At 39.5% G+C, this 14,024-nt stretch overlaps 1 protein-coding gene across 1 annotated transcript; it reads right to left on the bottom strand.

Moving 5' to 3' along the window:
* Nucleotides 1–465: 465 nt before the first annotated feature.
* Nucleotides 466–13,352, bottom strand: LOC309415329 (uncharacterized protein C9orf85 homolog; the record flags this gene model as incomplete). The annotated part of the gene is made up of 4 exons (XM_082012821.1): nt 466–643; nt 1,410–1,523; nt 4,416–4,522; nt 13,251–13,352. 4 exons carry the CDS (start codon nt 13,350–13,352, stop codon nt 466–468), a joined length of 501 nt encoding a protein of 166 aa, XP_081868947.1.
* Between the last annotated feature and the right edge of the window lie 672 nt (nt 13,353–14,024).

Consider the following 14,024-nt stretch of genomic DNA (forward strand, 5'->3'; position numbering starts at 1 on the left):
TGACTACTTTGTATTTTGACCCTATTTGGAAACTCACTGACAGAAGTCGCAAGTTTTTCTTTCCGCAAACTATTACAACTGGTTTAGCTCTTCCTTTTTATTACAAGACTCTGTATTTATTCTAGACTTTAATGTAGCTTTCCAAGTGGCAATACAACAGTCGTGCAATACTGAATTTGGAAGAATTACACAAAGAGGTTTTATTCCAGAGAAACAGGAAGTTGTTACATGTATGCAAGAAATAACTATGCTTAAAGACTCAATTTCTGAATCTTCTCACAAGAAATTATGCTGTTAATACGAAAGAATATTTACTTATACAAAAGCCCCAACAAGTGTCATAATACACGTTGCCAACACCTATACGCAAGCACCTTAGATGTCAAATCAGGTTTTCAGAGCATTAAGGCAAGCATTGATTTGCGACTTTTGATTGCATGTAGTCTCTCCTATAAACTCAACTGTTTAGATTGCTGTCCTTTCAAAACTCATACTTTTAAAATGTTCTTCAAGCACATCAGAATCTTCATTGCTGTCTATACTGCCAAAGTTTGTATCAAAATCCAGCTCGTCCTCCAAAGCACTGGTTTCTTGGCCATTTTTAACAGTCACACTCTCAGTTCTGTCTTGTCCTTTATTAATCCTGCAGAAAGCAAGAGGATATTATCACCACTCTCTTTTGGAATTTATTTTTCTTTTAAAAAAGAATGGGATAGAGGGTAGAATATTCTCCTGGGGATGGAAGGGGGTGGGAGCTGGGGAGGAGAAGGAGACGGACAATAATCTAAAGTTACTTTCATGTTGAATAGGAAAGATGTAAAAGACAGTAAAGGAAAAAGAATCAGTGAATAAAAAATAAATAAATAAATGAGCAGTTTGACCAACCAACTGCTGGCCAGTTGTCACAAACTATTGAGCATCCCGTATTAATTTATGAAAGAGAACTTTAGTAGAAGAATAAAAAAAACAAAAGCCTGATAAATATGTTGCAGTAACTGTGCTCAATATCAGCTCTTGTTTAGTTTTTCTGTTCACTAGTAACTGAATCATGAAATGCCAGACAAAATGCAAACAGTAAATTGGCTTATGCATATTTTATTATGCTTTATACTGAAATCCATTTTGAGTGCTTCGTTCCTAAGGAAAATATGCAATTTACCCTTTGGTATCAAAATAAAGTGTCTAATCCAAGTAAGAATTTTTTCGGCCCAGGCCCGCTAACATCAATAGGCATTTTATCCCTAGTTTCAGCAGAAGAAAGAGAGGGTAATGACTCCTACTGATTCCTGTCAGGATTATTCAGAATATGGCGTAAAGTACAACAGCTTGTTGGCAGTTTCCAAACAAGCTTTATTAAAAGGAGAAGAAACAGTGCAGTACTGAAACTGTGTAACCTATGAGCTACTTACGGAATTACTATTTCTTCTTCTTTTCCACATTTAGCACAAACTTCTAGTTTACTAGCACATGGTCGACAAATAATATGGTAAGGATCTTTTACAGTCTTCTGGAGGCACTTCACACTATGAAGAGAAAGAAAACATGATGAAGAAAATATTTATGGACACTTATTAAAAATTCTGTCTTCAAAGACAATGTAAACATACTCTTCAAAAAAGGATAACAGCATGTTATAGGCCAGTTTCATATGAAACAATTGGTGTTTTAACAAGCAGCACTATCAAAATCATTGCCTGTCTTCCCTCTCCTTTAACTTCTTCAGGAAGAATTATTAAAAGAACTGAAGGAGAAACATAAAATCAATAATTTTTATATTTAGAAGCTGACAAAAGAAATCTTTTCATTCATATGAGTAGGTAGTTTTACTTTAAAAGCTACATAATTTCTTCTTCTGGTTTCATGATAAAATAAAAATATGGTATAAAAAGGTGGATGCATTCTACAAATAGAAAGCTTTCAACTCAAACACTACAATGTCTTCCTCTTGAACTTCTCAGAGTATAATCAAAGCTTTCTATGAACACAAGCCTGCATGGAACTGTATTCTGAACAAACCCAACCTTATTATGTAAAGGTTTTTGGGTATTCTTTTTCAAGATATGATAAAACTCTGTAGATTGTCATATTTAAAATGCTATAGCTTAACGTAATTCAGCTGACATTTCTAAAGCCTTGTGTTTTTGGAGAAGAGAATCTGGAACTATGTAACCCATGTAATGCAGCTGTCCTAAAAGTTATTCTTTCTTGGTTCCTCAGGCACTCAGAAGTCTGTCAAGAAAGCTTTAGCATACAGTTCTGAAAAGCGGATTTGCAGACTTGGCTAAAATAGGCTAAAGAAAAATATCAAGTGTTTTTGCATGCCTTATAAAGAGAGATGCGCTAACTAGCATCTAGTGAAACAGAACTTTTACTTGCTTTCTCAAATCCCATTCTTAAGCACTATCGCCTTCTCCCTACTATCTTCATCTAGGCTCTGCTGAGCTTTCATTATTAAGATATGCACATCTAATTTCTTAAGAATTGCCGCAAGACACATTCGACAAAAGCAAAGTCTGAACTGCCTAGTGTTTCTGGTCCTCTCCTCCAGTTAAATCCCACACTTAGATGCCACATGGATGGAAATACCTACTTAGTTTTGGGTTTTTTTTTTCTTTCTTCTATGTTCAGTTGCATTAGTATTAAAAAATGCCTACAGCTCTTCCCAGCCATGTCACACCAGACAGGGCCACTATCAATGAAAGGTGAATAGACTTTTTTTTTTACAGAGTTTAATTTGTAATAAATAAATACTTGAAATAAAAGTAAAGAATGGATAACTTGTGGTTGTACTAGCAATCATAATTTTGAAGGTGTTAAAAAACTAAAAATACGTTGAGGTACAGAGAAGTCCTCCACTCCCATCGTCTGTGACATGAAGAATTCATTTTTTACCATGTAGTCACATCTCTAATGTCTATAGTGTGTTTACTACACCTAGAAGCTTCACTCATTGAGTACATTCATAGTCTTGTCCTTTCAGAACAGTGGCCCACTCAGCCATTGTACTCCTGTAGGCTGAGCTAGAAACCACCACCTGTAGAGCTAGAATGGTCTGCAGGCCAATTTACTTACTCAAAACTGAAAACATCACATATTCTGTCATAAGCAGCTTTTTTTATTCCCAATGCTTCTCTGATTTACATGCTTTTTTGCCTGATTTTTTTCCTTTGGGTGTCGGCAGAGAAGAGGCAAAAGAACCAGATCCACCACTATGATTTGTTACAGCTCATTACTTTGAAACAGGATGCACATAGTCATTTGAGAAAAAAGTTAAAAAAAGACAAATTCCAACTTTATCCAGAGTGAATAGAACCCAGAATGTTTAGTTTGAGAACCAGTGAGACTTCTACCTAATCTTTTTTTTTTACATGAAAGCGTGAAATTGTTTACTAAACCCAAAATATTTGTTTCATATGGTTTCATATTGAAAAGTAAAACTTTTCACAAGTGAGGGATATAGTATGAACAAACACTCCTTCTCTTTTAATCCACTAAAAATCAAAATAAAATATACTGTCATTCAGGGAACTGAATACATACATTTACGGAATCTCTTCAAGTAGTGCATAAGTATTTCAGAAGGATATAACTGAGAACAACACACAAACGCAGAGCAAACTATTGTAACGAAACGGGCTGTATCATACACCACAGCCCAGCTGTAGTTTCTTTGAGTTCAACATTTCATTGTTGAAACACTGTGTCTGCAGCCACAGAGGTAAGGACCTCTGCAGCTGAGCAAGTAAGAAGGAAGCAGAGCGTACCCACTTCAGAAAATTAACCTATCACAACCTAGAAATTATTTTAAGATATTTATCACCTTTGTTATGTAATTATCCAAAAACACCTAATCCAGAACTGTATGCAAACTATCATTTAGTATTTAGGATTACAGTTTCATACACAAAAAGAAAGAACATGCTAAGAGGTAATGAAATGCATGTATTGCAAACAGTTTGTAAAAACTGAGGCCTCGGTAATGCTGCGAACAGTGTTGCTGATGAGTTTTGATATGATACAAAATTAAAGCCTTCCTCTCCCCATTTCTCTATTAGATAGTCCTGGTCAACCACAAAAGTTAAGAGATGTTCAGATTTCTCTAGTACTGACTTCCAAGGAGGCCTTGGAAAATTGTGTTGCAACTGGTTCAGATTTGTTCAGAAGGACACAGTTCAAGCATTTCAACAGCGAAGAGGGAAGCAGTTGCTTTTCCACTGCGTTTTCTTTGCAAAAGTTTAAGATAAAAGACTAATGAATTAGAAAATTAACACTGCATACATATTGTCATTGCAGACACCAAATTTGAAGAATTCATATAGTAGCAGCTACTACTTGTGAGTTTCCAAAACTAGAATATTTTCCAAAAAGTTTACAAACCACACTACCAGTGATTAACACAAAGTGTCTTAACTCACCATTTTTTAGGTTTTGATAGTAGTTTGTACTTGCTGAATTTTACCCGCCACTCCAAGATACCTTTGCAATGCCGACATACTCCATCATGAAGCTTAGCATTTATTTTCTGGGGGAAAAAAAAAAAAAAAAAGAATATATTGAAGATTTCCTACTTTTACAGGTATAATCTTGCTTAGAAAGCATTTCCACACATCACGTTATTAATACAGTATTTAGAAAGATGTTTGTTTAATATTAACATCAGCATTTCGTACATATTTACTGCTAGTAATTTTCTTCCATGGAAAGAGGGCTGAGGTAGTCTTTTACCTGGAGTCTTCATTACTATCATAATTTTAATATTGCTAATAATAGTACTTATTTTTGTTACAATAGATTGTTACAGATACTTTATTTTTATTTTAATCTCTAGAGATTTTACGAAACAGATGTAAGTAGGAGCGAGCCCTGAAATATGCAAGTTTTATCCAAAGAAGATACAAACTCACAAGACTTAACATTTAACTCATTATTGCTCAAGCTACCATTATACTACATACTTTAAGTAAGTAGTCTCAGAATTTTTCTCAGATCACAGTAAAGTAGAATCCACACATTATTTGCAGTCAAATCTCTTTCATCATAATTTCCTTTATGAAAAAGCAGTACACTTTTGCTCTCAGTATCTAAGATAAAATTGTCAAAATGGTCATTTAAACTATGGTATATTTTGAAGACAATGCAAAGTTAAACCTTAAGATCTTCTACAACATTTTGTGTTTAGTTTGCTCAGAGATACAAAATGTCGACTGCCCAGTACTATTTGCACAAGAGAAGTCATTCTGAGATGGGAAATAATACCAAACCACACTGTTACCTTAATAACAAGCAACAGGTACTTGTACATTCAACCGACTTTTATTTCTTCTCTAGAAATGACAGCAGTAATTTTATCTTTCATACAGTTGTGTGCATTCATTCAGAACTTTAAAAATAGAAATTTCACAATTAAAAAAAACGCATATAGCAAAAAAAAAAAATCTATTGTGCCTTTTTAAAGACTGCTTAAAAATGGCTACTGTACCAAAATTACATTATTAACATGGTCTAAACCACATCTATTTCTCAGAATAGCTAAAAGTTCATTGGAACAGATTCTGTATAAACTGGGATTAGAGTTTATGTTATTCTTTTACAAATAAACTGAAAAGTTATTCTATGCATACAGCAGCTTCTGAAGTAATTTCCTATTTTTATGACCCAAAAGTGCTTCTTACTAATCCACAAAGTTCTGCTTCAATCCACGAGACAAAAGAACAAGCCTAGTTTTAGAAATACAGTAAATTATTCTGAAAAATATATGTGGCAGAGGAAATGCTACTTACAAGTGAGACTATACTATGGGACTTGTTTTCCTTTGTTTCCTTTTTTACTAAACGTATGCTATTCAGTATGAGTTTTCCCATGGTGCAGTTAATTGAAGGTGTGGTGGGTTTTGGTTCAGTTAAAAGATATTAAACTTCTTTTCAAATAAGCAAATACAGACTTGACATGTTTAAAAAAAAAAGAAAGAAAGAAACAAGGTTTTGCAGAATGTTTGAATATTGAATACAGAAAGCTGTGGTTAGGATGTCAGCCATGCATTATGAATTAAACACTCTAAGAAACACAAATATTTCGCCTATGTGGAAACTTTCTGAGAGAAGAAAATCATTGGTAAGTTCTCAGCAGATATCTGTTGAAGGGCTGGCAATTCAAACTGCTGTCAGCTCAGACTGTGTTCATTCTTTCAAAATTCATGCGATTTGAAGATAAGCCTTCTTTTCAGTGCTTGACTAGCACAAAGTAAGGCTCCAAATAGTATAGTTTGAAAAAGCTTCTAATAACCTGCAAATTAGTCTGAACTTCCCAGTTCTCCCTCTCCTGATCTGCATTAATTAGTAATGCAGGAGGGAAGAAAGACACAAACACTGTAATTTGTATTCCCAGGTGTTCTTTATTGTGATCAACTATTTTTAGTATTGCTAAGGCAGAACCTAATAAATGACAAAAGATTGCAATAGTTTAAGCTGAAGATCACTAGTTGTCTTTCCAAAGGGAGTTAGCTTCCTTGATGAAAACTACCTCGTTTCCAATAATACATCCTGACATCATGGCTAGGGACAGGAGCCCCAGCAATGCGTAACGCACTTGGAATGCAATAGGCCACACTCAGGACTGTATGGGGCATAAACAGTGCAGAAGAACAAAATAGGAACTACTTTCACCTCTTATCTGAAGGAATTCCAAAGTTTGTCGAACAGGCAGCCTATTACATATTCTGCTAAACATTAGCTATGGAACAAGGAACTATGTACAATTATTATTAATAGAGCTTTATAAAGCTCTCCCCCCTCCCAATATGCTTATCATCTGGCTCCAGAATAAAAAACAATCATACAGTGATGAATTTCTTTTTTATTTTTTATCAGCCAAACTAAACCGCAGACCATCCCAAATTCCGAAGATGCCTTTTCATGTTACTCATAGTATAGATCTTTGCATGAAAATACCACCTCATAGCAAAGCCAAGAGACCAAGGCTATATTATTGGGACTTCACCTTTGCTTTGAACAACAAAGGCCTCCATCTTATCTGATGACCTCATCGCAAAGATTAGCCCTCCCTCTATATTAAGACATTGTTTCACCACTAAAAAAGGTCTTTACAAGATAAGTAACGCACAAGAAACTCTAAAGTAAAGTTAATGTAATTCAACTGCACAGCAGCAATCACAGTATCCACATGAAGGCAACGAATCTCTATCAGAGCTGGTCTTGTATTTAGATTACTTGTCCACAGTCACATTTGAACTGTTCGTTTTCTTGTTATGATCAGCAACACTTTCAAATATCCAGTGCAAAGATAAAGAACATGGACCAAAATGCTGCCTAAGAGTCTTTTGACACCAAATAATTTTGTAGCTATGAAGATCATATTTACGTGTAACTTAAGATCCTGATCCAGGCATAAAGATGCTTGGACTTTTTAACCTAGTCACCTGTAGGACCACAAATCTTACACAACTCAAAGAAACCACGTGGTATCTGCTCAGAAGGTAGCAATTGCAAGAAAGACAACAGCTTTTAAGTTCTAACTTCCTCCTTCCAACAGGCACATGTACAGCAGAGTCTCTTCCCCCGTTTCAGCAATTTCCTGTATTTTTTACTCAATGTTGGCACTTCAAGTATGGGGTGGTATAGTTAATGATTGGCTCAGCAAATTTGAATATGAGAGAGACTATGACCCTACAATCCTTCTACCAGGCTGTTGATTTAGAAAGTCAACAGAGAATGATGGATTGATGTAAAAACAGCAAGCAGAGAGATTCACAGTTTAACCTTGACTTGTGTTTGCCTTCCAAGTTTATTTTGCTCAGAAAAAATGCCTGATATTTAAATGTTACTACTACGAAAACAAGTTGATAATTTACTGTGGTTTTTGACACTAATTTCAACATTTCCTTTGACAAAAAAAGTATCATATCACTTTCAAAAGCAACACAGACTTGAAGAAGCAAAGAAAGATGTCCCTAGTTAAAGATTTGGACAAGCTGTTTTTTGCAGATTTTTGAAATCACCAAAGAACACATGAGAGTAAGTTCTCCTAACAAACTGGAAGAGAAAAACTTTCCTGCTATCTCAGTTCCCAGTCAGAATGGGCAAGTTATTACTTAAAGCAAAGAAATCCCTCTGCTGCTTACTTTTCCTGTTAATATTCACTTTTAAAATATATTTTGTACATTGTTTAAACTTTCGTATATTCATATTTTCTTCCTTTTGCCCATTTAATAGCTTGTTTTCCTTTAAGGGTACAAGAAACCCAAGAAACCACACTAAGACCTAAACAAGGTTTGTCAACTTCATTATTCCTTTCCAACTTTTCTACCCAGCTTTTACGCAGGTAGTTAGCTCTCATTCACAAAGGGGTGGTAGTGCTTATGGTCTAAAATGGATTTTTTGGTGTGAGAACTACTCTGATAGGTTAGATTCTGCTTCTGTCACAGCAGTTTCTCTATTTATTTGCTTTTATGCTCATTTCCCTGCTTTAGTCAATAGGTCTTTCCTCTTCTCTTTTGCCATACTTCCCTCCAAGGACAAGTGCAACTCATCCAGTGCTTATAGTATGTCTACATATTCTCCAAAGAAATTACAGTTATGCAATACAGACATACATAAACAGTCTTAAAGTACACAGTCACAACATATTCCATGTGCATATTGTATATACACTGTCAGGTCAACTGCATTAACAAAACAGCATCCTCTGTATGTTCATGTAACCCAATATTAAATCATTTAACAACCCGCCAAAAGCAGTTCAGAATGTATTAAAGTAAACACATGCTCCTACACCTACTAACTTGGTACACAAAATAACCTCTAGCTTATGCTAGCATTAAAGCACTCACAAGCAAGATGTAATGACTGGGTTTCAAAGAAGCCTTGCTGTCTGTATAGAAGTTTCTAATTATGGGTGAACCTATGGGTATTTTGATTTACTCTACTGAAAGCAGACTCCTACTATTGAGCACACATTAGTGGTCTATTCTGGTGTAAATGAATGCAATGTCAATGCCATCCATAAACTTCCTTGTCAGAAGCACAAGTGATACTGCTTCAACCAACAAGGCTGAATGCAGCACTTCTGAATAACTACACTCTCAGAAGAGCAAAACTCCACAGGATCTCTAGTGCACGACTTCAAAGCTGTTAGAGTAGATCAGTGCAGACTAACAAACATGAAAGTGTGATACGAGACATCAGCTCTTCAGGGTTCTAATACACATTTCACAGGCTGAAATCAAGTCCTCCAAAGAGCTTCACTTGGTCATGTATTTTATCAGTATTACTTTAAATTCTGTTCTCTACACAGTGGTTTTCTCATCTCTTTCTAAAAAGAGGTATACTTAACATTTTAACCAAAGCCTTGAGGTCTTCCTTACATCCATACTGGCTACGTATGGATGGCTATATAGCTTGCATTTAAGACCCTTTAGTATTTTATTGATCTGGACTTTAAAACACATGAAATCAAAAGCTTTCTCTAAGCCAAATTCCAAATGGCCATCTTGGAGATCAAGATGTTTACCTTTTTTCAGATCAGTGACCATGGATCTGAAAACATGCAAGTAACAAGCAAGACACTGTACACACTTGGAAGAACCAACAGTCAACTCCCATCCTCTTCCCCACAAAGAACTGAACACACACGTGGCTTGCGTGCTCCCTCCCTCTCTCTCCCCAACCCCATTCCCTCCAAGTTAAGTTAGAGTCCAGAACAGACATTATGCTTGCTCCTCTTCTCTTTACATGAAAGGCTATAACCCAGGCCTGAATGCACTTCCAAACCCAGAATAACAGGGGTGGCTAGAGAGTAGACTTTAGCCTACCAAGCTACTCTGTGTTGCAGCAAGAACAGAAACAAAACAAACTCCAGTACTGTTATCTGACAATTCCAGTTGGCTACTGGTTTATCTGTATCTCCCCTCTAAGCTTCAAGTCACAATCACTGACTCAGCATTTAAGCTCTCTATCCACCTGTTCTGTTCCTACTGCCTTCCCACAGTCTTGACCAGTGTCTCCATCAAAACAGGTTACTTATCCATAGAGACAGCTGAAGAAGTAGCTGATGTCAACACTATGGTAAAGCTGGGGTTCAGTGTTAATAACCTCTGAAATGTAGGGAAGTGCGAATTATCATCTGGGTCGTACTTAATGAGAGGAAAGAAATGGCGAAACAGATCAGTCATTTGGGTGTAAATATGAATCACTTTGTGGTTTACCATCTTATTATGACGGAATTCTGCATGTTCTCATTGAATGCTATTTGCTTTCATCTCTAGAACTACTCCAGCTTCTCTGTTGACTTATGTAATACACTTTACATAAAATGTATATTCATATAACATAATGTATATTCCTCAGCTCAGTGCTGCAAACAGGTGTTCTGGAATATACTATGTAAAGCAGGCACCCATAAACAAATGCCAAGATTCAATAACTAACAACACAGTGTGTCTTACCCTGTCCTGGCTCCTTCTTCTTCAGCTCATCCTAGGATGGAAGCTTTCCCAGCACTGTTGTAGGCAGTTACCCAAATACAGTAGAGAGGCAGTATACTTCACTGCAAGGGTATTTCACCTCAACTAGCCTATCTCAGAGTAATGCTGTAGTCAAGATTGATCATTAGAGGAAAGACAGATGGATCTTTCAGCATGTTCTGCAAGTAATCACATCTATGGTCTTTAAGATTAGAAAATGGATGCCACAGTGAGTGTCAGACAGAGAACACAAAATCTTCCAAGAAACCACAAAACAGCTGTATAATGACTGCCAGCAGGGAAAAGTCAAAAGACTATTAGATCAATTTCCTCTGCAGATACTGCTTCACTGAGAGAAGCAGCAGTAACACGGCAAATAACTACCTCAACTGCACCCACAGCATGACCTGAAGCTACTGTAGTTAATAGTCAACATTGCTAATGCAGTGCACAAATGCAGTGGGATAAAAATTTTAAGCCAAAAAGCCTTCTGCAGCCTTTCAAGATAGTATTGCATTGGACAGTGTATAACAGTAGTCAAAGATAGGCTAAACACTTAAAAAAAAAATATCAGAGATTTACAGAAGATTCACCCTCTTTCAGCAGCTCTGAGTATACTTTTGATCTACTAAGCTAGTGATAGGTGTAAAGCAAGACTGTGCCACTCCTGTATCAGTCTCTGTGATCAAATTGCTACTATTTCCTCCTTTCCCTCATCACACCCTGAACATCTGTGGCGCATCTGATCATTCAGGACTACACAAGACAGACATGCAAAACTGTCATCATTCAGCATAGCCTATGTCATAGTACCTAAACTATGACATTAATCACCACTTAACCTTTGTTAGTCTAACTTTTCTCCAAATCTCTCAAATAGCAGAGTCAGGCCTACTCATCATTATAAAGACCCCTGAGTACTCCTTAGCACTAGGATTTGTACATGACGGTACGCCAAAAGAAAAATGTGTTCTTTCCCTTTACCACACACTATCTAACCCTGTAATAGGAAGCACCTTCTTCAGGAAGCTTCTTCCCTCTGTTCAGAGATCTCCATGAACTGGAAGGCACAGAGAGAAAAGAAATCATTCACTAGAAACAGAAGGGAAAAAGACATAGCCCCGTACCACAGTTAATGCTCTCAGTGAATCTTGGCTACATTCAAAAGCTTTTTAAAAAATTTATTCATTTGAGTCCATGGTACTGTGTAGCCAGTTCTATCTGATACGAAATATTAAAAAATGGGAAGAAAAACAGCCATGTAGTTATTAAAGTAAATATTTCAGTCACAAAACTGATGCCAGAACTCAGTTTCTCTTTGAAGACTTTTCTGATAGACAACTCTCTAGGATATTTTTGTGTGTGTGTATGTGTAGAAGCCAGAGAGGAAAACACTCTCCTATCAGGGATCATGCAGTGACTCACAGGATAAATAACACCGGCCTGCCTAAAGCCCCAGGAAAGTGGCCTGTTCAACTTGCAGAACCAGTCCTACAACATCAGAAAAAAAAACCAAAACCCAAACCAAAACCCAAACCTCCCTCTTTGGTGCCATTGCTCTAACTTAGTATTTTCTTCCCCTCCTCTCAGTTCTTTTTGACAACCCAGTAAGGTTCAGTTAAGGGGTACTGACATAACAGCAGTAGACTAGATAAGCCTCTCTAGAATGCTCATCTTGTGTTTTGTTTTATTCATCTCTTTCAGTTTAGCTTGTAAGACATAACATCCCACTTTCATATTGTTACTGCTCAGGCATACTGCTTTGGTGTCCATCCTCTCCCAAACTGCTATTATGTTACCACAACTACAAGCACACAGCATGTTCCAAGAATATATGGTAAACCATTACCTTTTCTCTCTTCAGAAACAAAAAAAAAGACAACAATGGCCTTTTGTAACAATAGTGTGGAAATACCAAACCATGATAACGTGTGTAGCAAAAGCATTGATAAAACAGCTTAAAGACACCTTTCTATGTAACTACTCGGAAAAGCCCCTTAAGATTTTTTAAAGCCTTAAAGCAAATATTAGTCTTTTTTAAGTTGTCTCAAAAGTAGGCAAAGCAAAACTTGATATTTATACGGATGACGGGGGCAGTTGTTCAAAATAAATTCTCCAGATGTTAAGATGCCTGAAGTAAGACCTCATAGTCACAAACTTTCGGAAGACCAAACACCTTTCAAGAAGTCACATGGATAATACTTCAGGGAACGTTTACTTGCTGCACTTGCTGCACAAAAGTAAATGCTTTATCTCAGTCTTACTGTTAATAATTCTTTGGCTTAACGAGGGCCTTCCACGTCATAAATACCATGCACGTATCACGCAATGTATTTGCTTATGCAACAGCCAAAGACACGGCGCCAGGTGATAGCTGGCTGAAATGGCTTCTTATGGATTAGTCCCCGAGAACCACAATGAACCTTTCTGACAGACCTGGGCTTCTCCACCGCTAAAATGCGGAGGTTTCTCGGCTACTGTATGACTTCGTCCACGATCCTGAAGCTCTTCAGGACCCTCCACCACAGGACTGCACAGGATCAGGCCACCGCTTCGTCCGTGCGCCCAGCAGGCCGCAGCGGCTCCCATTTACACTAGACGCCATCAAACCTCTTCCGCCGCCCCGCCCCGCCATCGCTCCCGCCACCTCCAGAGGGGTCGCCCCTCCCGCGGCGTCTCCCTGCCAGCCCTCCCGCGACGCACCCGCGCCCACTGGGCAGCGAGCTGCCCGGAGAGGAGGGAGAAGTGGAGCCGGGGCCGCCCCACCGTCTACCTTGCGCCGGGCGCTGGTGTCGTACTTGTCGTTCCTGAAGGCGCGCGCGTTCTGGTAGCGCTGGGGCCGCGTGCGCGACACGTTCCCCTTCTCCGAGCTCATCCCCCGGGCAACGGCCACGGCCGGCGACACCTGCCCCGGAACCGCTCCGCACCCTCCGGCCCCCTCCGCCTCGCCATTGGGCCGCAGCCGGCGCCAGTGTAACCCCTCCGCCCACGACGGTTCGCTGCCTCATCACTGCTTCCCGCCCACCCGCGTTCAGGCGGAGCCTGAGTGGCCGGAGCGGCGCTGCGGGCTGCGCCCCCATTGGCGCGCTACAGCCGGCGGCCGGTCCCGCCCCGCCCCGCCGCCGCCGCCTTGGCCGCTCGAGTCTGCCGCCCGCCCCGATGCAGTCGCTCGGCGAGGCGAGGCCGGCGCTGCTCCCCTAGGCCGCGTGGAGAGCAGCTCTCCAGGAGCCGCGCGTGCTCTGCCGCGGAGCGCGGCCGCGGAGCTGCGGGCCGGGGCGCTGACAGCTGCCGCGCCGTTACTCAGCACAACCGGCACCCCTCCCCCCGCCGGAGCGCCAGGCGCAGGTACGGGCTCTCCCCCCGCCGGCAGCGGCGGGTCCGGGCCGGGGTTGTGTGGCCAGGCGAGTTGCGGCGAGTGGAATGGTGGGGAGCAGCCAGCGCGGGCTCGGCTCGGCTCTGGCGGCGGGGTTGCTGTTGGAGGATCTGCTTCCGAGGTGTGGGGGCGAGGGGGGCCCCTCCTCACCTACCCGCGGGCTTTCTCCTCCGT

Source organism: Phaethon aethereus (assembly GCF_964289735.1).
Source record: "Phaethon aethereus genome assembly, chromosome: Z".
NCBI lineage: Eukaryota > Metazoa > Chordata > Aves > Phaethontiformes > Phaethontidae > Phaethon > Phaethon aethereus.